At 46.8% G+C, this 27,830-nt stretch overlaps 9 protein-coding genes across 9 annotated transcripts; 3 read left to right on the top strand and 6 right to left on the bottom strand.

Moving 5' to 3' along the window:
• Nucleotides 1-31: 31 nt before the first annotated feature.
• TGAM01_v204190 (lanosterol synthase) lies at nt 32-2,410 on the top strand (the record flags this gene model as incomplete). The annotated part of the gene is made up of 3 exons (XM_018801815.1): nt 32-265; nt 334-2,046; nt 2,123-2,410. 3 exons carry the CDS (start codon nt 32-34, stop codon nt 2,408-2,410), a joined length of 2,235 nt encoding a protein of 744 aa, XP_018665130.1.
• Nucleotides 2,411-2,969: 559 nt separating this feature from the next.
• Nucleotides 2,970-4,743, bottom strand: TGAM01_v204189 (hypothetical protein; the record flags this gene model as incomplete). Its single annotated transcript, XM_018801814.1, has 2 exons — nt 2,970-4,359; nt 4,418-4,743. The coding sequence occupies 2 exons, from the start codon at nt 4,741-4,743 to the stop codon at nt 2,970-2,972; spliced, it is 1,716 nt and encodes a 571-aa protein (XP_018665129.1).
• Nucleotides 4,744-6,959: 2,216 nt separating this feature from the next.
• Nucleotides 6,960-7,802, top strand: TGAM01_v204188 (hypothetical protein; the record flags this gene model as incomplete). The annotated part of the gene is made up of 1 exon (XM_018801813.1): nt 6,960-7,802. One exon carries the CDS (start codon nt 6,960-6,962, stop codon nt 7,800-7,802), a length of 843 nt encoding a protein of 280 aa, XP_018665128.1.
• A 168-nt stretch (nt 7,803-7,970) lies between these two features.
• TGAM01_v204187 (hypothetical protein) lies at nt 7,971-8,582 on the bottom strand (the record flags this gene model as incomplete). Its single annotated transcript, XM_024549367.1, has 2 exons — nt 7,971-8,494; nt 8,543-8,582. The coding sequence occupies 2 exons, from the start codon at nt 8,580-8,582 to the stop codon at nt 7,971-7,973; spliced, it is 564 nt and encodes a 187-aa protein (XP_024405831.1).
• A 397-nt stretch (nt 8,583-8,979) lies between these two features.
• TGAM01_v204186 (hypothetical protein) lies at nt 8,980-9,469 on the bottom strand (the record flags this gene model as incomplete). The annotated part of the gene is made up of 2 exons (XM_018801812.2): nt 8,980-9,321; nt 9,398-9,469. The coding sequence occupies 2 exons, from the start codon at nt 9,467-9,469 to the stop codon at nt 8,980-8,982; spliced, it is 414 nt and encodes a 137-aa protein (XP_018665127.2).
• Nucleotides 9,470-10,298: 829 nt separating this feature from the next.
• On the bottom strand, nt 10,299-11,975 carry TGAM01_v204185 (hypothetical protein; the record flags this gene model as incomplete). The annotated part of the gene is made up of 1 exon (XM_018801811.1): nt 10,299-11,975. The coding sequence occupies one exon, from the start codon at nt 11,973-11,975 to the stop codon at nt 10,299-10,301; it is 1,677 nt and encodes a 558-aa protein (XP_018665126.1).
• A 2,113-nt stretch (nt 11,976-14,088) lies between these two features.
• Nucleotides 14,089-18,088, bottom strand: TGAM01_v204184 (hypothetical protein; the record flags this gene model as incomplete). Its single annotated transcript, XM_024549366.1, has 2 exons — nt 14,089-16,982; nt 17,041-18,088. 2 exons carry the CDS (start codon nt 18,086-18,088, stop codon nt 14,089-14,091), a joined length of 3,942 nt encoding a protein of 1,313 aa, XP_024405830.1.
• A 1,381-nt stretch (nt 18,089-19,469) lies between these two features.
• On the top strand, nt 19,470-24,695 carry TGAM01_v204183 (hypothetical protein; the record flags this gene model as incomplete). The annotated part of the gene is made up of 7 exons (XM_018801809.1): nt 19,470-19,935; nt 20,001-20,707; nt 20,953-21,481; nt 21,635-23,423; nt 23,532-23,577; nt 24,341-24,601; nt 24,660-24,695. The coding sequence occupies 7 exons, from the start codon at nt 19,470-19,472 to the stop codon at nt 24,693-24,695; spliced, it is 3,834 nt and encodes a 1,277-aa protein (XP_018665124.1).
• Nucleotides 24,696-27,691: 2,996 nt separating this feature from the next.
• TGAM01_v204182 (hypothetical protein) lies at nt 27,692-27,823 on the bottom strand (the record flags this gene model as incomplete). The annotated part of the gene is made up of 1 exon (XM_024549365.1): nt 27,692-27,823. One exon carries the CDS (start codon nt 27,821-27,823, stop codon nt 27,692-27,694), a length of 132 nt encoding a protein of 43 aa, XP_024405829.1.
• Between the last annotated feature and the right edge of the window lie 7 nt (nt 27,824-27,830).

The raw sequence follows: 27,830 nt of genomic DNA, 5'->3' as shown, positions 1-27,830 counted from the left end.
ATTCGCAGCGACCAGAGCCTTTTCTACCAAGATGGTCATCGCAACGGGTCGAGATATCGGCAGCGTCAAGTCCCGCAAGCGAGCCTCTGACGACTCTGCGGACAGCTTTCCCAAGCGGCCCAAAATTGGTGGCAAGACTGACCTCACAAGATGGCGAATGAGGGACGACGAGAGTCGCCATACGTGGCACTATCTCGAGGACGACAAGGCAGCTGAGGAGTGGCCGCAGAGCTTTGCTGAAAAATGGTATCTGAATCTGCCCACGGTATGTCTCTCAACAGCATCGAGACCATCAATTAGCAACTGCAAGACTGACAGAGTTGTCACATTCAGGATCTCCCCGCTCTGCCGAAAGCCACTACACCGCTCGAATCCGCCGAGAACGGCCTTACCTTCTTCGAAAAGCTCCAATTGCCCTCTGGCCACTGGGGCTGCGAGTACGGCGGTCCCATGTTTCTTCTGGTGGGCGTTGTCGTTGCTTGGTACGTGACGAAGACGCCCATCCCCGACGCCTACGCGACCGAGATCAAGAACTACCTCACTGCACGGGCGCATCCCAAAGATGGCGGCTGGGGACTACACATTGAAGGAGAGAGCACAGTCCTCGGTACCGCTATGAACTACACCGTCCTTCGACTCGTTGGCGTGGACCCTGAGGAGCCCATCATGGTCAAGGCCAGAGCAACTCTGCACAAGCTGGGCGGCGCAGTGAATGCCCCTCACTGGGGTAAATTCTGGCTGGCAGTCCTGGGCGTAGTGGAATGGGATATCGTGAATCCTGTGCCTCCTGAAATCTGGCTGCTGCCCGATTGGGTCCCAATTGCTCCGTGGCGATGGTGGATTCACATTCGACAAGTGTTTTTGCCTATGGGTTACATTTATTCCAAGAGATGGAGCTCTGAAGAGACGGATGAGATCCGGGGCTTGAGGGAGGAGCTATTCGTCACGCCCCATGCAGAGATCAACTGGGCGAGCCACAGAAATAGCATTGCGCCTATTGACAACTACAACCCAAAGTCATGGCTGCTCAACACTGTCAATTGGGTTTTGGTCAATGTTTACAATCCATACCTCCGCTTCAACTTCCTCAAAGAACGAGGAGAGCAATGGGCAAGTGAGCTTATCGACATGGAAGATGCGAATACAGACTATGCGGGCTTAGCACCGGTCAATTCTCCGATGAATATGATTGTACGCTATATCCGGGACGGCCCAGATGCGTACAGTGTACGGAGGCACAGGGAGCGACTGGAAGAATTCTTGTGGGTCAAGGATGAGGGAATGCTATGCAACGGCACAAACGGCGTCCAATGCTGGGATACTGCTTTCGCAATCCTGGCTGTTGTTGAGTCGGGGCTGCACGACAAGGAGCGCTGGCGACCTATGCTGTTGAAGGCGCTTCAGTATTTAGAGCGCCAGCAGATCAGAGAAAACTGCAAAGACCAAGAGAAATGCTACCGACAACCCCGAAAAGGTGGCTGGCCATTTAGCAACAAGGATCAGGGATATGGTGTCAGCGATTGTATCTCGGAAGCGCTCAAGGCTGTCATCTTACTGCAAAAGACAGAGGGTTACCCACAGCTTCTTGAAGATCAGCGAATTTTCGATGCCGTTGATACGCTATTGCTCTATCAGAACGACAATGGCGCGGTCTCATCATACGAGCAGCGAAGAGGTAGCGAGTACTTGGAGTTGCTCAACGCGGCGGAAGTATTTGGCAGGATCATGGTTGAATACGACTATCCCGAATGCACAACAGCATGTGTCACAGTGCTGTCCCTATTCCGCAAGCACTGGCCCGAATACCGAACTGACGATATCAATCTGTTCATCAAGAGAGCTACCAACTGGATCAAGGGCCACCAAAGGCCTGACGGCAGCTGGTATGGCAGCTGGGGAATTTGCTTTACTTATGCCGGAATGTTTGCGCTGCAAAGCATGGCTGCTATCGGAGAAAATTATTCCAACAGCCAAATTGCCAAGCGAGGCTGCGATTTTCTCATTTCAAAGCAGCGCGAAGACGGTGGATGGTCTGAGAGCTATCGGGTAAGGAAAATCCTACCATTTTGGCACCCCAGAGCCACAGTCTCATTGGATTATTCCGCTAATATAACAATTCTAGGCTTGTGAAACCATGACATACACTGAGCATGAATCGGGATCTCTTGTCGTGCAGACGGCATGGGCCCTGATTGCCTTGCTCGAGGCAGATTACCCCGACATGGAGCGAATCAAGAAAGGTATTAAGCTCATCACCGACCGACAACAGGCAAATGGCGAGTGGCTGCAGGAGAGCATTGAGGGCGTTTTCAACAAATCTACCATGATTTCCTATCCAAACTACAAGTACACGTTTACGATCAAGGCGCTGGGGCTGTTTGCCAAGAAGTATCCAGACGAGAAGCTATAATGGGGAAGAGCTGGCTTTGGATATATAAACTAATGATGAAGTTTGCTGGCGATGGAATTGGGAAAAGTTAATATTTAATTTTACACGATAGGGATTGATAATGAATGATTCAGCAGAAGCCTTTTCTGCAAACTATCGTAGCATAGCAAAGCGGCCTGACGAAATCATGTTAGAGGAGTCTAATCACGCAACCTAATATAGGAAGAAACAACAAATGAAACGTACTATATGTCTATATATGTACATGTGAGATATGAGTATATCTCATTAACTGCTTGGTCGTTACCCACCCCTTTCTATAATCAGCGCTTGAAAACATACACAGGCCCTCAACTCCGAATACACTGTCTGTGACTAATACAATTTTAAGGAAGCAACAAAGAAGGCGAAAAACAAAGGGAAGAAAAAGAATTCGAAGAAACAGAGCAAAAGCAAGAGTCGATATGTTGGTACACGCATATCAAAACAGGCCGGTAGACGGCCAAACAACAAAGTTAGTGTTCGTCGGGTATCATCATCACTTTCAACCTCCAGAAGCATCGTCCATCAGCGGCTCATCTCATATCTCGCGCCAACCCTGGCCTTGAGGGAGAGTAACGCCTTTGACCGCGGCTGGCTCCGTTAGTTGTTCGCTAGGCTCCAGCTCGCCCTTCATCTGCTCCTCACTCTGCTCGATCTTTTCTGTCGTCGATTTGCCGCTCTCTTTCTCCTCTGCTTCTCCCATGCCAATGGTGTCGATCCACTTCCAGCTGTCAACAACATTGTTCGCGCTCCTGTCGAAAATGGCTTTGTCGGCGTTCAATCCATCAGCGACCGCATCCGAGCTTGCATCCTTCTTTGCAAGATCCAGCTTGTCTATATGAGCGCCATCAACAAGGTCTCCAATCCACGTCCGTGCCACGGGAATGTTGTTTGCTCGCAGGAATTGCAGCTGTGCCCTTAAGTTCAACCGAAGAGCACGCTCCGGCTCGACAGCGTTAAACACCTTTTTGGTCAACAGGGGAAACAAAATGCCAAAGTCGGATTGACTCAGGTGAGCTGAGTTGACAACATAGAAGAAATTGGGCTCAGCAAGTTTGTTGCCGCTGGGTCTCTCAAAGATCTCTGGAGTCACAACCTTTGCCGTTGGATCGGGTGATAGCAATCGAGCTGTGGCGTGGAGATGCTCAGACCATTTGAAGAAGGCATCAGAGTCAACAGCCAAGAGAGCGTTTCCGCCCGCTGCTGAGGGGACATCGTCATATAATGGGAGCGGCACCTTGTATAGAGCGCTGGAGTTGGGAGACAGCAGGGGCATGCACCACATATCCAGGAGCATAGTGACGCTCTTCTCTGTCACCTGCTTCCGAATACTGCTGTCATCTGCAGGAGTGAACAATGGCGCTTCCATGCCAGCAATCTCTGGAACAGCAGCGTAATAGGTGCTCTTCAAGAGCTGGTACATGGTAGTGGAGCCAAAGCTGTGGCCGGCAAAGATGATGCTGCCAGGGTCGTTCACATGCAGGCGGCCAACAAACTGGCTCAAGCTTGGGGTAGTGAGGTTGAGATTGGTAAAATCTCGGCCGGCGTCCATGGCCAAGATAGCCTCGTGTATCAGGCCCATCTCCCACAACCTGATCCTTAGCTGCGCTTCTCTCGCTTCGTATACTTCTGGCGATACTTCGTGAGAGATTCGATTGTATGGGATGACCTTCCGGGCAAGGCGACCGTTCTGGCCGGGAACGCGAACAAATGAGGTAACGGAGCTTCCATCTCGATGCTCAGGGCAGATGACAACAACTCCATGGGAGGCGAGGGATCCAGCAATGTATGAGTACGAGTTTCGGCTGCCTCCAAGACCATGCGAGAAGATCATGGTCGGCCATCGCTTGTTTTCGGTCTCGGGAGTCGCTAGTGTAGCATTTTTATGGGCGGGTATGGAGGTATAATGAAGATGTCGGGGGAGAAATCTATCACATCAATGTCAGTCTTGCCCTCTTTATTCAAACAAAAAAGATAGCAACATACGAGAGGAGCTCAGCCAGCGTGTGTCCAACGCCCATGAACTTGGTGTAAGCTGAAACATAGTGTCTTTGCGGCGCAGGCAGCCAGCTAATCAGCTTCTCGTTCGACTCTGCGACAGCTGGGTAGAAGACTCGGAACAGCACTGTTGGAATATCGCTGGCATTGTCGGGTCGTGGAGCTGGCGAAGGAAGATCGGCGACTGGAATCTCGACGTCAAGCGTACCGACTTTGAACGGCCCGGTATACTCGGGGAAAGCTGGCACGGGGTTCAATTTGGAGAGATAGGCAGAGAGCCTGGAGGTCGCAGAGGGCTCTGGGCCTCCAATCATGGTGGCGAATGTTTGATCGGGTTGGTGGTGGTGGTGTTGTTCAGATGAAGTGGCGATGACCTAATCGATCGAGTCCGGAAAAAGTTTCGAGATTGGCGAAACAAGCTTTGTTGAGGTGAACAACGAAAAAGAAGCGAAAGAGAGGGAGAAGGCAATATGAAGAGAATTTTACAGAGAGAAATCTAAATTCAAGATACGAGAAGTGAAACGCGAATTTTAGAACGGAATATTTAAAAAAGTATATTTAGGGGGAGGAATTGAAATGAGAAAGAGAATTGGCTGTGAAAAAAAGAAGGCCGATAATGTATGATGCGCCAAGGTTTCGGAGGCTCAGCATGTTTACAGTGACGCAAGCCCCTTTCCTCGCCAGCAAATAGACATCCAGATGGCCCATTACATCAGCATCACAAGCAAAACAGGGCTGGTAGGGCGGTATAGCTTCGTTTACAATGGGTCTTGGGCCTTGAAGATGGCAGCCAATGCCGTCGATGGCTCTGGGTCCAGCTGCAGAATTCTGGATACCGTCACGCGACTCATGGTTCTTTTCTCTCTCACTTTTTATCTAGACTCCGTGGCACAGCATCAATCTGGCGGTAAAGATGCATATCTATGGCTCCATTCCTACTGTAGCACGGGAGACGAAAAAAAGTGGTGAAGGCGAAAATGGGTGCAAAGCAGATGCTAAGCTGACTGGGCGTGGAGCTGGTGTTAGAGACAGCGAGAGGCTAAGCCAATTCGGCTACCGACGCTTTTGTCTGAGATGAGAGACCTTGTGTCTTGTTGCTCGTTTGGGACAAGCAGAATGACGGACATGCCGTATCTGTGGAGAAGAATATGAAAAGAATTTTGGAATTGGAAAAGAAGAAATTGTCAAGGTAACAGAGAAGAATCTGGCGTGAGTATGCCCTATTATCACATGCTTTTCGCTGCTGTCTGTAGCCAGCTTGCGTGTAAGTAAAGGGCTGAGAGTCGAGAGCTGGTCGGCCGCCTCTCATGCAGCGCAAAGTTTGTGATAAAGCATATGCAGGGGCAAATACGAGATACAGAACCATCTTACTCAGATTTTGCTGCGAAATACGGTATGCTGCATATCAGTTCCATCCAATGGCAGCAGTTTTGAAGCGAAGAAGATGATCAAGATGAGATCCAATCAATGATTGTCATTGACGTAGAGGACGTTCATGCTTAGTCATTGGATTCGCCCCGCCTAAACAAGTATATTTCCGTATATGGAAATTGGAACTGTTCCTATTCTGGGGCCAGTACAGAGTATAAGAAGTAGTTCAGCTGGCACAACGTCGATATAACTGCGTTCTAGTGAGGGAAGAAGTATTTAGGATGCCTACATTCAAGCTCATTACCATGACAATGACTTTGAATTGTCCGCCCAACTTGTGCTTCGGTCTTTCATTGGGTACTCTGTTACATCTACTGCAGCTCTGGGAGCTGTTCTAGCTCGAAGCACAGTAGCATACCTAGATGACAGACAGTGAAATCACCTCACACACGACAAACGTAGCTATTCTACCATTACGAGACTCATAAATTTGCCTATTAGGAATTGAAGGTCGTTGTGGATGTTTCATATTTGGCTATCAATTTCGGCAACTATTTGTCATTTCCATCGTTACATTGGAGCAGGAGACTTCCTTGCATGTGTCTACTCAGCTTGGGCTTATACTGCAGCTCAAAATATATGAGTCTATAACGGCTAATGCTCAGCAATAGTTGCCATATTCGGCATATGGAAGAATCGCCAGATGTGTAATTATGCTACTCTCAACACACCCAATGCAGTTATTATTCGCCATTACCCCAAAACTAAAGTGTCACCACCGGGTCATCCGGATTGGCTTCCAAATTCACGCCTCGCTGCGCTGTCAACCCGTCACCATCGTGAGCTAATTCTCATATGTGTTGGTGCTGCATCTACGGGGCGGGCGAATCGCTAATTGCTTGCGTGGTGAGCCTTGCGGTTGGGTCGCCAAAGTCGCTTCAACATGTCCGATCCCCCGCTAACACGCCCTGTGATGATGGGAGCATGGTGGGGTAATCCTTCAGTGTTGCTGTTGATGTTGATTGCACGCTACGTCAATACGGATTTACTCTCTATTTGCTATTCACTGTATATAGCTTGGTACTTTATCCTCTGTTTTGTTTCGAATTGATATCCTTATCTCTATTGTTTCTCATTTCATTTGCATCTCGAATACAAAATGGCTTCCACCAACCAATTGGCTCAGACCCTCAAGGCCCTTCATAAGCCTGGGTCTCCTCTCGTTCTGTCCAACGTCTGGGACATCGCTTCTCTAAATGCCATTGTTTCCTTGAACTCAGGGTCGTCTAAACCTGTCAAAGCACTAGCCACAGCATCATTTGCTATTGCTGCTACACTGGGAATTAAAGATGAAGAGCTTTCTATGGAGCAAAATCTCGAACTCATCTCCAAGATTGCTCCCCTTGCGGAGCAAGCAGGCCTTCCTCTTTCAGTAGATATCCAAGATGGATACGGCGACCTCATCACAGCAGTTGTCACCGCAGTGGTCGAATACGGAGCTGCCGGTGCCAACATCGAGGATAGCATTCCTTCCGCCGGGTTTGACAAGGGAATCTCAAGCTCCTTATACACGCTTGAGGATCAGGTAGAACGACTCAAGCGCGCAATTGATGCCGCCAAAAAAGCTGGTGCTCCAGACTTTGTTCTCAATGCTCGATGCGACGCCTTTCGCCTCTTGCCAACTCCCGGTTTGACATACGAGATTAGGCTCGAAGAGGCCATTAAGCGCGGCAAAGCATTTCTAGCGGCTGGGGCAACTACCGTTTTCTACTGGGGTGGTGCGGGACAGGGTCTCACCAGTGAAACTGTCAAGACATTGGTCAAAGAGCTGGATGGCAAAGTGGCGGTTGTCATGTCTGGAGCACCTGGTTCCCTCACCACAGCTGAACTAGCCCAAATTGGCGTCGCGAGAATCAGTGTAGGGCCTGGCCTTTACCACGCAGCTATGAATGCCGTGAAAACTGTGGCCTCGCGAATGTTCTCGGGAGGTGGGCTGGCTTAGGCGCCATATAAGCAATGCTTGGCTGAATTGTATATAAGCAGAAAAATATCTTGTAAAAAAGCATTCTGTCGTATAAGGAATGAAACCAAGTTGAATGAATGCCAGTTTATGATTCCGATGCTACCAGATTGCTATGTACTTTGACAATCTGCATATAAGTGCAAAGAATCAGATGTCTGCACGGTGAAGCTCAGGACATGCGCCAGATTGCTTCGCTCTAGCGGCTAGCTCTTGTATACAGGTTTTATCAACTTTTAGAACAGTCCAGTCATTCATTCGCTTTGCCCCAAGTTTCTCATAGAATCTCAGTGCTTTCTCATTGTTCAAAAGGCAAACCCAGTCCATTTTTACACATCCTGCTGCTTCCGCCGCAGATGCCATTGTTTCAATTAGTATCTGCGCATATCCATGGCGCCGATATTCAGGCACAACATATAGCTCTTCCAGACACACACCGGGAGCAGCCGTCCAGGTCGAATAGTTATAGAAATAAATCAGCAACCCAGCAGGTTGCTGGTCCGGAGAAAAGATGAGCAGCGCCCATGCAAATCGGCCTGTTGTTTGTGTCAATGGATCTGAAGGCGGCCCAAAGTGCAGCGTCTTGGCGAGACTATCTTCGGTTGCGGCTATCTTAGTCCCGGGAGCTTGCTCTTCTGCTGCAGACTGGATAAATTGTAAAAGAAGGGAAACATCTAGAAACATTAGCATCGGGAGTTTTGCCGTGACAAGAATGCGACTACCTTCAAGACGAGCATATCGGACTGACGCGGGCAGAGGCATGGCATCAGTGCAGCCTTTTCAGCTCGAGACTTTCTTAGAAAAATTGTTTGAGCATAAAACTATAAGAAATATATACGTGTACCATCACTTACTCGATTGGTGGATAGTTTCTGCTAGTCTGAGGCGCGAGATTGTCAAGTACGCCCTGCCATTTGACAAGTACATGCATCTACAGTGTGGAGACTTGATATAGTAGAACAGCAGACGAAAATCTTCAGCTTAAGCCACATATCTATAAATACGCGCTATTGAGCTGCTAGACCAACGTGCGCGATGTAAATAACTACGTAAATCTGTCGTACCGTGGTCCATATTCTCCCTCTAAGCTATTCATAGAGACAAGTGTACAAAGTGCCAACGCTGTGTGCCATACAACTCCTTCGAGAAAGACAGCCACCTATACGGCCCTCTGACTTGCGCCGGCTATAGGCTGCACCCACTCTATCCTGGAGCGCGTAAACGCCTCTAAATCAATTACCGCAGTCGAAATGATCTTGTCGGCGTCATCCAAGGTCCCAGCTTTGAGCACTTTATTGGGGCCAGAAGTGGGAGACTCGCGCCACATCATACTCCCGCAGTCACCGCAGAAGTAGCTGACAATAGTGGCTCCCGAATCAGCGACTTTGCTGAAGACCTTTGGCGTGCCGGCAGTCACCCGGAATGCTGCATCGGGGATGAGAAAATTGACGCTGTAGCTGCTGCCACTGATTTTGCGGCAATCATGGCAGTGGCAAAGAACCTGTGACGATGTCCCAACGCAACTTCAGTTTAGCAATTCTATGCTTCTAGGCGGTTACAAATGGAATCGTACTGACTTTTGTTACCGGCTCTGCATCATACATGTAGCGAACCTTGCCGCAAAGGCAGCCGCCGTTGTGGGGAGACATTTCTCCGAGTAAGAGAGAGAGTATGAGCGCGGACTGCTTATTGAGTCAGATGAATTGGCGAAGCGAACCTGAGGGCATATATGTAACGGAGATATGCCTATGAGAAAACGATATTGTATGTAATCTTTGATGGAAATCTCGTTGTAAATAGGTAAAGACGACGGTGTATGTAGTTCTTACATGCGCTTACGTCTCATCTTATCCAGAGCACGGGAAATACATTATTCCCTTGTGTTGAAAGCCAATGGAACCAAGTGGATCAGTATACAGGTTACACTCGAGCTGAATGGTAGCATCAAGAGCATACGAGCATATGAGCATACGAGTGTTATCAAGGAGCGAATCCCCGCTCTCCTCCAATCCCTGTGCACATACTTGCGGGGTCGAAAATATCGGTGCCAAGGGATGTTCTAACTAGCCCAGCGCAGCGAAAATTTCGGAATATCCCAACCTATGAAGTGCAAAATGCTGTGAGGTTTAGCAGGGCTACATCGCAATGATATAGATGAGTCTAAGTTGGGCTAGAAGTGCATTCCAGGGAGCTTTCATCGAGCTGACATAAACAGAACACATTAGCAGACTTACATTGCCAGAAAATAGAGACATCTACTTGATGATAGAGAAGGGGGGACATAACAAACTACATCGAGCAATGCAGCTTTTTGAAAATACAAAAATTGCTTTCAAGTATTGAGATGAAAGTGCACAGCTATCGAGTCCTTACACTAAGAAGCTGTAGTCATAATCTCACCAGGTCTTCAAAGCGCAAACAACGTAAAGTTTACTGTCGCATACACACGCAACTTCATGTATACCCCCATCACCAAATTTATTGCAATTCCAAAACGTGCTGCAGCTTTTCCAAGGCCCCAAACAAATCATTGTCATGATGCTTCCTCGCCAATATCTGCAAACCAATAGGCGCCCCTACAAAGTCACCCTCTTCCCATAGCTTTCGCACATGTCTATCCTGTTCATTGAGTGGCGGAGGAGTATCCGCTGCGTAGCCTTCAGCACCTTTAGCTCCAGCTTTGATAGGCGTGGGGAAAACGACGCCAGGACAATCGACATAGTTCCAGAAACAAGTGTAATTCCAGTAAAATCCAGTTTCGTGCTCACATGCCGGACCAACAGAGGCGGGGCAAATGATGAAGTCAACATCCTGAGATTCCCAGTGGCGCGCAAAATCACTCCTAAAATTATCGCGGGTGACATGTTGTTGCAGAATTTCCATTGGGCTGAGCTCGACTCCATCAATATCCTTCAACTCCCATTGAGTCAGAGGAAGCATTGGCTCGCCTGAGGCAGCTAGAACCTCTCTTACGCCTTTGCCGCCATCTGGCCAAAGCGCAAGATGTATGTTCTTGAGAGCTGTGGCCACTTCGTACGGCTCAAAAGATTTGACAGAAAAGGCATTCGAAGACTTTAGTTTCTCCGCTGCCCAGTTCAAAGCCCGAGTGACTGGCGGCTGTGGAATGATAAAGCCGTCATTCATCATGATGCCAATCTTCAGCGGCGAGGTCTTTGGTGTTGTGTTGAGACCCGTCCATGGAATGGGGATGAGCCTTGGATCTAACAAATGTGGTTTAGATGCGAGAGCAACGGAAGTAAGGAGATCCAAGTCTCGCAAAGAAGTGCCCATTGGGCCTATTGAGGCCAGAATACTGAGTTCCGCCAACGCTCCCATTGGCAGGACATCCTTCCTCGGGAGTGTATACGAGGTTGGTTTGAAGCCATAGAGGCCACAGAAACTGGAAGGGACTCGAATGCTTCCGCCAATGTCAGTTCCAAGGCCAAGAACGGATCCTCGCAGAGCCTGTAGAGCTCCCTCTCCTCCTGTAGATCCTCCTGACGATAAACCGGTATTGTAAGGGTTCAACGTGCGCCCATAGAAAGAAGTGCTCTCAATATGCATAATTGCTTGAGGTTGATTGGTTTTGCAATAGAAAACGGCTCCTGCATCTCGCAATATGGATACGAGCTGGCAGTCTTCCTTGTCTTTGAACCTTGCCACCAGGAAGCCTAAGCCTGACCAATGCCCAGCTACAGGAAAGACATCTTTGACGCTGATGGGGACTCCATGGAGAGGTCCAACAGTCTTTCCTGTGGATTGCAAATACTCATCCAAGTATTTGGCTCGCTCAATAGCCTCGTCCATGAACCATTCCGTAAGACAAGAGGTCAGCTGATGTGCTATAATCGCCCTCTTGGCGAATGCCGTAGCAACAGCCACTGAAGTCAGCTTCTTTTCTCTGATGAGTGCTGCTAGAGCAGTAGCGTCGTAATTTTCAGTGATATCGATTTCTTCCGGTGACAAAAGGCCACATTGTCGAGGGACGTCCGTGACATTCCTAGGGGCATTGTTGATCAGATCTGAAGAGAGTCGAAGTTCCTCTGGCACCTTGGTAGCAAACTCTTCAAGCAAAGTTCTTCGCGATGCCTCGTATTCTGGTGGCCCAGAGGGCAACTCCATTACTTGGACAACAGGGAAAGTCTTTAGAGACATGATGTATGACGAAAGGTTTCAGAGGAGAAGATGACTGCTGATACTTTTGAGTCAGACGTTTCAAGGCAAGCAGCCGTTGACAAGATAGGTATTCAATCTTTAAATACCCATTACCTAGTAGCTTTGTTGGCAACTAATAGTGCTTAGCGCTTGCGGATCTTAACTTCGCTTTATTCGGTTTCTCGAAGGAACTTAACTCGCTATATTGACCTTGTTGATAAAGTTAAGTTCGCGTTCTTCCACTTGATGAAATCAGGATTGTTACTAATGTACAACCATGGTCCTACGCTTTTTAATCTCACATATAGAGCGGGGAATGTTACATCATCACGAACGTATCCACGCCCCTTGTCCCGAAGGATTGACAACTTACTCAAAGGAAGATACATCTAAATGCAAATTTACCTCGGTTGGGCGGACTAGAGTGGAGTGTAAACTGCGCGGTTGGCGCGCAGTCTCCAGCGTTTGCGGATTTGATAATGCCAAAACCGCTGAATTATTGAACTAAAGTGTACGAATGGATTATTTACGAACTGTGAGAACAATGAAGAAAACTTGTTTCGGGATATAGTGCCGCCGAAAATACTTATAGGAAGCATATTCAAAATTCAGATGCATGTGCTCGACTATACATGAGTGATGGAACCCTTTTATAGCAACATAACGAATAGTATACCAAATGTAACTAGCTTACTGTTAGGAAATTTGTAGCCAGCCATGATATATGGAAACGAGCCGACGGGAGTGTTACATTTGGCCGGATAATATCATGAATGGATCGGAGGTTATAGCGTAACGGATGGTTGGCAACGTCTTAGCGTTACCCTGTCGGCGACTTATTTAGAGCCAACATGAAATGGCAGACCTCACAGCTAAGTGGATCCCGCGAGATATAACATTAGCCTTATTTCTTAATTTAGATAGTCTAGAAGGTCTAAAAAGCAGCTGTGCTGGTTGAAAAGTTTGATAAGATAGAAACACCAATAGCAGTCTTGTTCGGCCAATGCGAAATATCACGCGCAGCTTTTAGTCATCAAACACATTTGTCAGTCGAGAAATACATTGATAATGCTGTTTGTAATCAATGCGTTAGTAAGAATCAAATTATAGCCGATTTTTTGGCCGGAGATAACATGTGGATTATTATAGCCTTGTTTCTCCAACTCAATAGGAGGGAATAGTTCTAAAGCACAACTGCAATTCTACGCCTTATAATGTTATATAGAGCAACCGGAGAATTGTCACATAAATTGATTGGGGAGAGTACAACATGATACTTGTCAAGCAAAAAGATGAGATTCACAATGGTGTATTGTAAAAGGGCGATTTAAAGGCCTAAAATGAACTTGGACTGCGATATGGAAGATGTTGAATGATACATAGCGTTAACTTAAGTTATGCTGATTTAGTCTCATATCAAGTGCTTTATTGTTACAAATCCGAGGAATATTGAATGCTGAAATCAACAGGACTTACAATCGCATTTGAAAGAGCGGATGTAACTCGCTAATTGTTGAAGCTAGACATCTAGCTTATGCCGTTCCACTCACCGACCCCCCATACATGTAAAGTTTTTCGAAGTGGATAGTAATATGTTCGTCGGCATTGATTATGCCAAATGCTGCAGTAAAATACATGATTAGTGTGAAATCGTTAGCAAGTCGCAAATGCATCCTCTGAACTAGCTTACACACTTACAACACATCCATGAAAACCTAGCTCGTCACGCCATGCTTATGATCACAGAGCGAGAAGAAGCTACTGATTCATTTGATCTAGCCGGCGAAGCCTTCTTAAGAACCAAATCGCTGTTGTAAGGTGATGGGGACACCTCTGAAAGTACATAGCATGCGGAGCTGATGGTGTCCTCGGCAGACGGCACAATAATCGTATGATAGCTATTTCCATCTAGTAAGATGAAGCTAATAAATAGCATTTCTTTTACTGAATAGATGTTAGTACGCAATAAGACCCTTCATAGGACGTGTCTCTATCTTGTTGTCACAAAACAGAAAGTAGAAGATAAAACAGATCTTCAGAGGACAAGCAGGGGCAGAGATAGGTAAAATAAAATGACGGCTGCATACTGGCTGCTATTCATGAATATTCTCCATTAGATAAAACCTTCATCATAATCAAAATCCCTCAAGTCATCCTCATCCGTTACAGATGAGTCGAGATACTCGACTTGCGGCCTCCTGGTAAAAGCCGCCAAACGCTCTTCAATAGTAGTTCCTCCAAAGCCAATTGAGCTAGAGTCTGCGCCTTTTTCGATCAAGAATGCAGTAATGGGATAGTTTTTCATTCGAAAAGCTATATTCAGCGCTGTCTGGCCTTCACAATCCTCAACATCTATATCTGCACCTTTTTCAATAAGTAGCCGTATGATATCTTCATCACTCCTTTGCTGAATAGCATATATCAGCGGCGTCTGGCCGCTGGAATTCTTACTGTTAACGTTTGCGCCCTTCTCTATAAGCAACTGTACAATATTCTCATTATTTTTATGCCTGATAGCATGCATCAGCGGTACCCAGCCGCCGGAATCCTCAGTGTTGACATCTGCACCTTTTTCAATGAGCAGTTGTATAATATCTTGATCAATCTTCTGGTCTATAGCATGCATCAGCGGTGCCATGCCACCATCAGAATTAAGGTTGATGTCTGCGCCGTTTTCGATGAGAAGCTGTATGATTTTTTTATCCCTTCCTTCATTCATGCTATATAGCAGTGACGTCCAGCCACTGCTATCCTGTTCGTTGATGTCTGCACCCCTTTCAATAAGCAGCTGTATGATATCTATAGTATTTTCGTGCGCAATTTTAAGTCTTAAAAGCGACTGACTTAGGCGACTCTTGGTGTTGATATCTGCGCCTTTTTTGAGAAGCAGCTGTATAGTATTTTTATTTCTTCGCTCAATAGCATGCATCAGCGGCGTCCGACCGCGGTCATCCTTGATGTTGATATCTGCACCTCTTTCTATAAGCATTGCCGCTATGGTATTATAGTGTTTTTGGATAGCTATAATGAGTGCGGTTTGATGGAGTCGGTATGTGTCTTTGAAGGTGACATCTGCGCCTCTTTCTGCCAGTAGCTCTGCAGTACTGGCGTGACCTTTCTCCACGTCTATTAACAACGCCGGCCTATAATCGTGACTCGTCATGTTCACATCTACCCCATTTTCAATGAACCACTCAACGATAGGCTTATAGCCTTTGCTAATTGCCCATAGGAAATTTTCATCTTTGCAGATCAAGCGATGTCTGATATCCTCTGGACGGCAAGAAGTTTCACCAGCGGATAAAGCATCTTTTCCTTGAAGGGCTTGAACGGCAGCAACATTTCCGTTCATAATGGCAGCGAAAATCGGATATCGGTACCTCTCGCCTAAAGTACAATAATTCGAATCATGGCGAAGTTGTGTTTGGATTAGAGCCGAAAACCCCTTGTCTGCCAAGATATAAGACAGACATGCTGTCGCCGTATAGCGGCGTACTTTGTAGCTTTCGATCAAGTTGCTTGTGACAATCCAATCTCTGAGTTTAAACTCAGCTAAAAAGCTATCTTGAGGCATGCTCCTTGCCGCACTATCAGCATGATATAGTACATTGTGAGTTGCGTACCCGAGAAATGGGGCTCGTAATGATACAGATACTCTGAATACTTTCATTTCTTCCTTTCCTTTTGAAAAGACACCTTCATTTCTTAGGTGTGTACCCATGAGCTCTAAATACTTATAACAGCACCGTTTCAGTTTGTCGTGACACAAACCTTCGAAGCCGTCGCCGAATTCGGGCCACAGTTCTTGGATACCATTATCCTTGATTAAGAAATCACGTACGGACTCATGAATGAACTGAACGGTGGGCTGATTCGACTTGGTAACCTCTGCTAGGCCTTTCGAAGAGCTGACAACAAATCTGTCAATTATATCGTTCGGAATCGGAGTCATAAGATCATTCAAAAGGTCCTCGTCATCACCCAGTAATCCAGTCGAGACAGCAAAATAAAACTCTTGTCTCATCAAGGGTCGTTTAGCATATAATATCCATTGAAGACAGAGTAATAGGTCTTCCATGTTTTCATTATCGCGTTTAAGAATATCCTTAAACAAGTCGCTTAGTCGATCAGGGATTTCTGCAAGTCTTTTCATCACTGCAAACATGCGACCTCGTGCAAACTCTTTGTTAAGGATATCGACAACCAAAACGACCCACATGAATACTCCAGCTGCTTTTTGAAGAATCTGGGCTTGGACCTCTTTCACCAAAGGGCCAGGGTCGGCTCTAAGGTTTCCTTGTATATATCTTACCACGTCTTCTCCGTGGCCTTTTTGGTTTTCAAGCGTAAGCCTTATACCTTTTCGAATAAAGATATAAGGATAATGACGGCTAGAAAAACAAATGCGCAGTTCAATGTTATCGTCAACCGCTTGTTGCCCTAGGGTCTCGAAATACCGCACCATGTCACGAACTTGAAGCTCATCACATTCATCCAGGGCATCGATAAAGCAAGTAAGAGAGCGTTTTCCAAGCTTTGAAATTGCGTTTTGAAATAGGAGTTGAATGGCCTCCGAAGAAGGACAGCTGCCCTTTTGTATAATAAGATTTGAATCCTCGCAAACTTTTTGGAGATCCGGATACTTTTGCAGAAGCTGAAGTAACAAAGAGCGATACATTCCTGTTGTAGACCTCTCCAAAACGTCACCTCGGGCATTGAAGAAGAACGATACTACAGCATTCTTAGTAATTAGTTCTTCTTTCACGCGTGTATATGCGAATTTCATTATTGTCGATTTGCCAGCACCAGGCTTGCCACCAAGCCACAAGAAACCGTGATGCTCACTAAGCTTTGCTGAGTCAATCCAGGCGAGATATTCAGGGCTTTGAAAAAACCAATTGCACGTTGCTTTATAGGCAGCTTCGATGTTTGAATGGCGAGAGTCGATTTGTTCAAATTTCAGACAGTCCAAAAACCGTTGCCACCAATCTTTCAAAGGCTCTTCATCTGTTGTATTACTGTTAGCGATGACTCTGTAATATCAGGATAACCTCCCATAGCCTACCAGCCCTAGGCTTCACCACTTGCACTGTCGTTTGTGTTGCCTCCTCAGTGGTTGGTATGGTGTTCAAAAACTCTTTGGCATAAGCCGCTGCTGTTGCTGCTGCGTATTCTTGCCACTGTTTATTCTTGTGCGAGTCTGAATAATCGCAAATTCCTCGGATTATCAGATACGGAAAATTCATCAAACCAGCCGCCTCCATTTCGAAACACGCAACTTGAAGTTCTTGTGCAATCTTATCTCTTGTGATCCCATGCTTCATGACCTGATTGCTAGAGGCAATGGCCTCGTAGTGGATTTTTGGATGAAAATTTGTCCTCGGAAGACGAAGCACTAGCATCGACGCATCGCATTGATCACAGCTAGCTGCGGCACGATTGTGGTTGAAGTCGGCGCGAAACAGTCGATCTTGGGCGTTTGGACGAGCGTACGAGGCCATTTGGGGATATCTGTGATACATTTCTTGAAGAATAACTGGCACCCTCGTTGGTGTCAATTCATGAATCGCGCGAAGCTTTGTGATGTAAGTTAACAATTTCGGCGGTGGGATTATCGAGAAACCCGTCCGCTCAATTTGGCCGTCGCCGACAATTTTACCAAGATCGTATTGCATCACTCGGCTGCCAACCACAATATCACCAAGTCGAAGATCCAGCTTCCCTGGTGCGCTGCCACCAATTCCCACCATTAGATGTATTTCAATAGACGGGAAACTCCTTTCTATATTGCTCGCAACAGTAGCGGCATTATTCGTCCCATAGTAGCCGGCGGGCAAGCTTGCTATAACGATATTGTGATGTCCAATACTACCAAACGTGTATGTATTGATGTCCTGCGGCGCCCGGGGCAAATCGTCATGGATGCAGTCCAACATGGCACGCGCAGCTGCCGTCTCGGTGTGTAGTGCACAGATCCAGCCGACCGTATAGTCTTCAGGCTGGTATCGAGCTGTAGGACTGATTGCCTGTTTTTGTCGCTTAGCAGCACTGAAGGATTGATCGGTTTCATCTTCGCTTCCAAGTCTCGTTCGCTTATCCATTATCTCAATCATCTTGTCCTGTGCGCAATACGTAAACTCCGATATGGATGATGTTGTAAAGTTGAGGCGCGGTAGAACAGTGTTTGGTGAAAAAATCTGACTAGGACAACGGGACAAAACATCAGACGTTTCTTAGAGACCGAATACAGAATAGTCAAAGATTCTTCTAAGCAGAACTGGATCACTGGTCCCAGCAGGAGTTCAATGCTACCTGCCTGTGGATGCCGAAGTAGAAGAAATCAGCGGAGTGGAGGGCGCATAGTAGACGATTAGGTCGTAATCAGGCGTTCCTTAAGGCAGACACGGCTGACGGCTCTCATGGAAATAAAGCAAGGCGCAGCGTTGCCAGGCTGAGCCGCCAAATGGACGAATAGAAAAGGCCTATGCAGTCCCTAAACACTCTGTTCTTATAACAGTATGTTTAACCAATGAATTTGAGCTACGGATTCTGCACGGCGGCACGTGGGCAGATCGAGGGGTAAAAAACTACATGTGCATATACTGCTCATTTACAAAATATTTATTTACCATCTATTAATTTACAGTTGTGTGATCGAGAGTAGCAACCAGCAACCCATCTTCATCTGTTAAAACCAACGGCATTGATCTTGCGCAGAGCCCTTGTCGGCGCTAATAAAGCCTCTCCACAACCGCCCAGTCGCTGGTTCTCAGAATTCATTTGCCCTACTAGTTGTAAGTGCGTTGCTCCTCTCTCCTCTTTGCAAGAAGTGAAGCAAATGGACTGAAACATTCGTGTTTCAGCATCAGCAATATAAGAATCCGAGCCCTCCTTCGATGGCTTCAACGACAGCGCCCGATCTCCGGACTCATAACGACTACACAGTGGGATGGGTCTGTGCATTGTCCAAGGAGCAGACTGCAGCGACAGCCATGTTAGACCAGAGGCATCCCGATCTCCCGAAGCCACCGAACGACCCAAACGCATATACTTTGGGGTCTATCTGGAACCATAACATCGTTATAGCCTGCTTACCCCAAGGCGAGACTGCCGCTATTCCAGCAGCAACTGTGTCAACCTAGATGATATCCACCTTTCCGTCTATTAAATTCGGTTTGATGGTTGGCATTGGCGGAGGCATTCCACCTAAAGTTCGACTTGGCGATGTCGTCGTCAGCGCGCCTGTTGGCCAATTCTCCGGCGTAGTCCAATGGGATAGAGGAAAAGGCGAGCACGGTAAATTTGAGAGAACGGGATCGTTAAACAATCCACCTATTTCGCTGCGGACAGCATTGAGTAAATTGCAAACGGGGCATGAAATGAATGGACCCAAGATACCAAATTATCTACAAGAGTTGAAACAGAAGTGGCCAAGGTTGGCAGCGAAGTATCTTAAGTCGGATTTACTCGAAGATAATTTGTTTCGAGCCGACTATGAGCATATCAATGAAATCAACAGACAGCAACGTCACCTTAGCCAGCAGTGACCTGGAAGAAGAAGAATATGACGAGGATGATGAAGAAGAAGAGGCGGTAACAAGTGGCTGCCGATCTTGTGACAAAACGAGGACCGTGAAGAGGAAACCGAGAGATATCCGCATACACTATGGTCTGATCGCATCGGGCAACCAAGTCATCAAGGACGCTGCCATACGAGACAAACTTAAGAAGGATCTTGGTAATCATGTTCTCTGCATCGAAATGGAAGCGGCAGGGTTAATGAATAATTTCCCGTGCATGGTTATTCGAGGCATCTGCGATTATGCGGACTCGCACAAAAACGACGCTTGGCAGGAGCATGCTGCCGCGGTAGCTGCGGCGTTTGCGAAAGAGCTTCTAGAGTATGTACAGCCGAGTGATGTTAACGGGGAGCGCCCGGTGAAAGATATAGTGGGCCAAAGTAAGTCCATATCGGTGCATTATATTCGGTATAAGTAACAAGTTTCTAATATAAATACGTATCAGTCCTTGATGCCACTTCTAGAACTGAAGCAAAGGTTACAACGGCAGTGTCCAAATTGGATAGAAAGGAAGATTTGGAAATCCTCAAATGGATCACAACGTCCGAGTATGGTTCTCAACAAAGTGACAGCTTACGGAGACGGCAAGCAGGAACCGGCGAATGGCTTCTCAACTCCAAAGAATTCCAGGAGTGGTGTAAGGGAAGTAGCAAGACTTTATTCTGTCCAGGTATTCCCGGAGCTGGTAAAACAATTCTTACATCAGTCGTCATCAATCATATCGACGAACAGTTCCAATATGATACGACAGTTGGAGTGGCTTATATCTATTGCAACTTCCAGAGAAAACATGGCGCTGAAGATATGATTCAAAGTCTACTCAGACAACTGAGTCAAAGACAGCCTTCCCTACCAAAAGCTGTAAAGGCCCTCTACAAACGACATAGCCCTAAACAGACTAAACCATTGTTACACGAAGTCTCAAAAACTCTCAAGTCTGTGGCAGCCATCTATTCAAAAGTCTTTATTATCGTCGACGCACTTGACGAGTGCCAAGCATCCAATCGCTGCCGACAAACACTCTTGTCGGAAATTTTTTCCCTTCAAGCAGCGACTGGAGCCAACTTCTTTGCAACATCGCGACACATCCCGGAAATCAGAGAGCAATTCAACGGGACCTTGTCTTTAGAGATTCGTGCTCATGATGAGGATGTAAGGAGATATGTCGAAGATTATATCTCTGACATACGAACCCTTAATTGGTGCCATGCGGATTCCGAGAGCTCATTAAGTCTGTAATAATAAAAGCAGTCGACGGAATGTACGTACAATATAGACGTGTATATCGGGACTCTTACTGACATACCGCTAGGTTTCTCTTGGCACAATTGTATCTCCAGTTCCTTGCGGATAAAACCACCCCAAGCGCTGTGAAGGCTGCATTAAATCAATTACAGAGCCGCTACCAAGGATCAGGAGAGGAAAAGAAGCTTGCAGTATTAAATCAGGCATACGATGATGCCATGAAGAGAATTCGACAACAAAGCACCGATTTTACGCAACTTGCAGAGAGGATCATATCGTGGATTACCTACGCCAAGAGGTCGCTCACTGTGCGGGAGCTCCAGCATGCCCTTGCCGTGGAAGTCGGCAAGTCTGAGCTGGATCCTGATAACTGCTCACATATTGACCTCATGATATTCGTATGTAACGGATTGGTCACGGTTGACGAAGAGAGCAATATCATTCGCCTAGTGCATTACACCACCCAAGAATATTTCGAGCAATCAGGCAGCCGTTGGTTTCCTGATGCACAGACAGATCTTGCAATCACTTGTGTTACATATCTTTCATTTGACGCTTTCAAAAGTGGTCGTTGCCAGACAGCCAAAGCGTTTGAGGAAAAATTACAACTGCATGCCCTTTACGACTACGCAGCACAGAACTGGGGATATCATGCTTACGCACAGCCTAAACGGATGAAGAGTTGATCTTCAAATTTCTAGAAAGTGACGCCAAAGTTCTTGGTGCGAGTCAAGCGATGTTAGCTCCCGCTCTACGCCGGATATATCACGAAACATGCAGCCAAGAAGTGCCGCAGGGAGTAAGGATTACACCTGGCGGCTTACTTTGGGCTAGAATACGTAGCTAGAGCTCTGCTTGCGAAGAAGCAAAATCCATATGTCCAGGATACGAACAAAAGAACGCCATTGTTTTACGCGGCAGGTAACGGACACGCAGCGGTTGTCAGGTTTCTGCTTACTATGAAGGGCACCTACCTGCATGCCGTAGATAGATACGGGCAAACTATACTATCATATGCTGCAAAGCGTGGGAGCGAAGCAGTAGTCATGCTACTTATCGATATGGATGGTATCAACTTAGATACAAAAAGTAACAGCGAACAGACGCCGCTGTCTCATGCCGCAGAAAAGGGGCACGAGGCTGTAGTGAAATTGCTGCTTGCCTCAAAATGCGTTGATCCGAACTCTCAATGCTTAGAGTTGCAGACACCGCTATCCTATGCAGCAGATGCAGGACACGAGGGTATAGTCAAGCTACTACTCGGTACGGATGGTGTTAACCCAGATGCTAAAGATCGGAGTGGAAGAACGCCTTTATCACTTGCCGCAAGCACCGCACACAAGGCGGTAGTTAACCTGCTGTTAGCCGCTGAGGGCGTCAATTTGAACTCGAAATGTTGTAGTTCCTATGATAATACCTCAGAAGGCGCGGGAAGGACACCGTTTTCATGGGCAGTAACTCACGGGTCAGTGGAGGTTGAAGAATTACTACTGGCAAAGCATGGCGTCGACCTGGACTGTAGAGATGCGAATGGCCGAACGCCGCTCTCTTATGCCGCACAATATGGACCGGAGGCAGTGGTCAAGTTACTATTAGCGAAAAACAAGATCGATCCGGATTCCAGTGATGACAGTGGCCGAACCCCACTATCATACGCAGCTGAACGCGGGCGCGAGGGAGTAGTAAGCCTACTATTAGCAAAAGATGTAAATCCGGATTCGAAGGACAATGAAGATAAGACACCACTATCGCACGCAGCAAGAACACAGAGTCCTGCAGTAGTGAAGCTACTGCTAGCTACAGAGCGCGTCAATCCTAACTCTCAAGATACCGAAGGTCGAACACCACTGTCGTGGGCAGCAAAAGGTTATAACGAAGCGACGGTGATGCTGTTACTCGCTACGAGTAGTGTGGATCCCGACTTGAGGTCCAAGGACGGACGAACAGCGTTGTCCTATGCAGTATGTGATTATCGCGCGGCGGTGGTGGTCCAGCTGCTCCTAGCAAACAGCGGCATTGACCCCAATTCTAAAGACAACAAGGGTCGGACACCGCTGTCATGGGCAGCAGAACATGGGTGGACGACGGAAGCAATGGAAACGTTACTAGCGAAGGATAATATCGATCAGGATTCTAGAGACAATGATAATCGGACACCGCTATCATATGCGGCGGAGAGGGGGAGGGAAGCAATAATCAAACTGCTACTAGCCTCGAATCTACGTGTCGACGCAGATTCTAAAGATGATAGTGGCCGTACACCATTATCTTACGCTGCTGAGAATGGACAAAGAGAAGTGGTTGATCTGCTGCTAGCGACAGGCCAACGGGTCAACGCAGATTCAAAGGACATTAACGGTCGTTCACCACTATCATACGCAGCAGGGAATGGGAAAACAGCGATAGTTGAGCTACTACTAGCCACCGACAGTATCGATGCAAATTCTCTAGATTCCAACCACCGTACACCCCTGTCTTGGGCAGCAGGGATAGGAGACGTGGAGATGGTTAACTTGCTGCTCACAAACCCCACTGTCGACTCTAATTCTCCAGATAAAGATGGCCAGACCCCATTTTGGTGGGCTGCGAAAAGAGAATACGAAATTATTACCGAACAATGGTGGTTTCCGACTTATTTATTAACACCATCAGAAGAAGAAGAAGGTCCATTAATACGTTTAAAACGTTTAGAAGAAAAAGATGACACTGTCTCAGAGCTACTATGTGCAAGGCACTTTGATGCCTTGAAACTTTGGGGCAAGCGAAATGAAACTTCGGTACTTAAAGTAAATTGGCAGGAGGTGGTGCTAATGTTCATTCTAGCGAACGAGAAAGTTGAGCTGCAGTTACCTTCGGCTAAAGATGCTTGGTTCGAAATGATCAAGAGACTCTTGATGCTCAAGAACGGCATTGATCCAGATATTCAAGATTCTTGCGGTCGGACTCTATTGTGGTGGGCTGCGGAAATAGGGCATGAGTCAATTGTGCAACTATTATTAACAAACGAAAATATTAAACCAGACTCGGAAGATAAATTCAACCAAACGCCATTGTCTTGCGCTGCGAGTAATGGGCACCTCGCAATTGTACAAGCTTTGCTTACAAAGCCTTGTATCAAAGTAAATTCCAGAGACAGCGACGGCCAAACACCGCTTTTACATGCAATACAAAATGGACACGAGGCGATAGTAGAGTTACTGCTTACGCAGAAAGGCATAGATGTGGAATCAAAGGACGAAAGAGGTGAAACATCTCTATCGTTGGCGGCGAGGAACGGGCATGTGTCCATTATGCGACTATTGGTCGCAAATGAGAATATGAAGCCAATTTTACAAAACCAGGACAACACGGCGACAGCGTCAATGGAGGCAAGTCGGAACGGGCATCAAGAAATTATAAAGCTTCTACTTGCCAAGGATGCTATAGAACCCGATGCTAGGAATAAGAGTAGTCCATCGCTCTTATGGGTGGCGGCGTTACGGGCATGTGGAGATTGTGAAGCTCTTGCTTGAAAAGTACTGCGTTGAACCTGATTCTAAGGATAAGGACGATGAATCGCCTTTATGGGCTGCCGCATGCAACGGGCATGTGGAGATTGTGAAGCTCTTACTTGAGAAGTACTGCGTTGAACCTGATTCTAAGAATAAAGACGATGAATCGCCTTTGTTGGCTGCCTCATGCAACGGACATGCAGAGATTGTGAGGCTTCTGGTCTTAGAGGACGGCGTGGACATTGACTCCAAAGATACAGAGGGAAAATCACCGTTGTGGTTTGCCTCGCGCAACGGACATGCAGAGATTGTGGAACTCTTGCTCGCAAAGGGTGGTGTAAACATTTACTGCAAAATAAACTTGGTAGGACACCGGTGTCATGTGCGATGCAGAATGGACATAAGGAGATCGTCGAGTTGTTATGGGCAGCTGAGTATCAACAGACTTTAGGTTGCTGATTTTAAGCTAAACGTATACAAAAGAGAATTCGTAGCGAATATAACAGTCATAAATTTCTCTTCTTTTTAATGTTTTCTTATGCAATCAACAGCTTTAGACCCTTTGTAACTTGCTATAGAAGTTTGGCGACGTGCATACTCGTGGTTATTTTTTAATCAAATTTCAATACTGTGCTTAAGTAAACCCCGCCTACTTGATTGTTTCAAGTTAGCTAGATGTGTAGGGGGTTGTAATTTCAACAAGTAGATGGTCATGATCAGGCTATGGAAAAGATATGGGAAATAAGACTGGCCACGAGCAAAACGTAATGAAGAAGTGGACTTGATCAAAGAGAGTGGGTCTGCTGACAACTCTGTATAGGCACATGATGAGTCAATGAAGGCACTCAGCATTGATGAACATATGTATCATATTACCAATAGTGCAGTGGCTTGCATGAAACGCGCCGCTTGTCGTGGATTGTGTACTGGTTCAAGTACTCAAAATCTTTACCACCAAAAAATATGGTAACGCTCTGTGATATGAGAAACTTCTTGGATTGTGTTTGATGAGTTCTATCTCTGCAATGTAGCATTTTGCGAGATTGGCGCGGGACACGCAGAGATGAATCTCCAAAATCCAATTGACCAACAATTCAGGTCCCCCTTTTTCAGCATTTCCGATGAGACACACCACCAGTCCTTCCAGCCTTTCACGGGCACAGTGCCGTTTTAATCCCACCATTCTCGTCCAGGAAACCGAATAACAGTAGACAGTATGAGCGTGAATGAAACCAGGACAACGTTCCTCTATACTTATAGGCCATTCCCACCAAATTCCCAAGATGGCCTCAGGCGCGTGTATGGTCGATGGAACTGAGAAATAGATAGACTTCTAGTGTACCAGGGCTCCTATCCAATATAAATCCTCAGCGACATGAGACGCCTTGTTTACTTCTCACATAATACAGCAACACCCAGAGTCACGGATTTCATCGCAGTGTCCCCGTATTGAACCGGCCCTGCTCGAAAAGAGTGCAGCAGCCAATATTAAATTGGACAACAACGCTTGCTTGCTTGCCTTGGACATGGCACTTTCTCTAACCTAAAGTAAATTCGCCCAATGCTCCCTACACACGCGCCTGCCTTTCTGCTACTCACCGCCACACTATTTTCGTCATGTCAAGCAAGTGTCGTCAAATCTATAATCTGGGGAATACGTACGTCGATCGTATGAAGATTCGTCCTTTACTCTTTTTCCCCTTCTTCCATCTGCTTAAGGAGATGCTTTTCTCCTTCGTAGCTCTTCTTGGCTCGAACTGGTCGGTCATGACGCTTCCTGCCCTGCTCGCGCACAGTTCTTTTTCCTCACCTTTTTCATGTTATGAGTGCTTCAGGTCGTTCGCGCCGTTTACCGCGTTCAATCTGCTCGCGCCTGCCTTTCCGTCAGTTCTGCCATCTCTCCGTGACGCAATTTTCGCTCAGCATATTTCATTGAATACGTACCCTGTCGCATAAAGATCCCGCGCCCCTCCTCTCCTCTCTTGTTCTTCTTTCTCCTCTTCTTCTTCATCGTGTGCTGTCTGAAGACGACCCGGCTCATCACGGATGTTCAAGATATTGGGATGGGAGTTGACATTGCCAAGGCCCTGCGTGAGGCGACTAACACCTTGGGATGATCAGCTAGTCTGGTAAGTACTACGGCACAAATTTTGATTTGTTTCTCGTACCCCTGGTATTACACTCCCTCCAGGTGGCACTTTTTTTCATTGCACTCGACGGCTTGTCCGTTGATGCGAAGAAGAAAACATGCTGGCTTTGCCTCTTTTTCTCCTTGTCTCTAATCGTCATCGTCATCGCCCTCCTCCTCTTTCGTTTTGTCGATGGCCGCATGGCCGGCCCACCAGTCATTCATCGACGATCAGGGACCGAAGTGGTCGTTGGTACTAGGTGTTTTTCCTGTGTGATATGGTCATGATGCAGTGGCAGGCTTGGGGCGGAAGTGGCGAAGGAGTTGAGGCGGAAGCGGTGGTCTGGATAGGGAGGGGAAAGGGTGGCATTTTATTGTATCTGTAGTCGCTGGCTTGCGCGTCAATACGATCCATCAGACCATCAGATGTGCGCTGTGAAATGATCAAGTGTCTATTGCCCCGCCGCTATGATTGTACAATCTGTTCGCGTATTCTCTGCACACGCCTCCAAAACTCTAGATTGTGCCTTGACATCAATCCACTGCGCAGGGGAAGCCACCCACCGCGGTCTTTGGAACAGGGAGTGCATACAATTTCAGGAGCCCAGATGTCCCGCTCCTTGGACGTATCTTCCTCCCAGCACCTGTTCATATCTTGCGCCTTTGCCTCGATTGTTGCGTGATAGAAGTCACGTATCGCAGCGATCCGAAAAGATAAGCTCAAAAAATGCGAGCTTCTGGTCCCTCCCAACTTCCATTAACACAGAGGAACGCTACCAAAAGATCTTCACTTTGCCTTTTAGCCACAATTTGCCTTATGTCACTCAAAATGGGCAGATGTCGCGACCAAGTGCCCTCGCATAGAGTGGAGCGATGTGGCTAAGCCTTTGCACAACACCACATACGCATGCACCAGTAATCTTATGAAAAGGGCCAAAAAGGCTATCTGGTAATCGGCTCAATTATGGATCGTAGAGTGTATTATCAGCAGCGCCAGGAGGCCTCTTTCGTCTTTCTAAAGATAGAAACGCCACTGGCCGAGGACGTAGAAAAGATCCGCAGATATGGGGTGCTATGCTCGATATGTTGGTAAAAAGGTCCTATTCTCTGTTTTTTTGTAGTTTTCGGCTCCACTGGAAATGGATTGGCGCATTTGTACGTTAATTTTGGCCAAGCCTTGATCCATATACATATATTGTGACCGGCGAGCTCTGTTCTCCATTGCCTCATCGCATTATATGCGTGTATCATATCGACCAAGAGATGGCTATACTAGATATGAGTCATCAGTAGCATCAGTAGCATCAGTAGCATCAGTAGCATCAGTAGCATCAGTAGCATCAGTAGCATCAGTAGCATCAGTAGCATCAGTAGCATCAGTAGCATCAGTAGCATCAGTAGCATCAGTAGC

Source organism: Trichoderma gamsii, assembly GCF_001481775.2.
Source record: "Trichoderma gamsii strain T6085 chromosome Unknown Scaffold_12.2, whole genome shotgun sequence".
Taxonomy (NCBI): Eukaryota; Fungi; Ascomycota; class Sordariomycetes; order Hypocreales; family Hypocreaceae; genus Trichoderma; species Trichoderma gamsii.
This window is presented reverse-complemented; position numbering and strand designations above follow the sequence as displayed.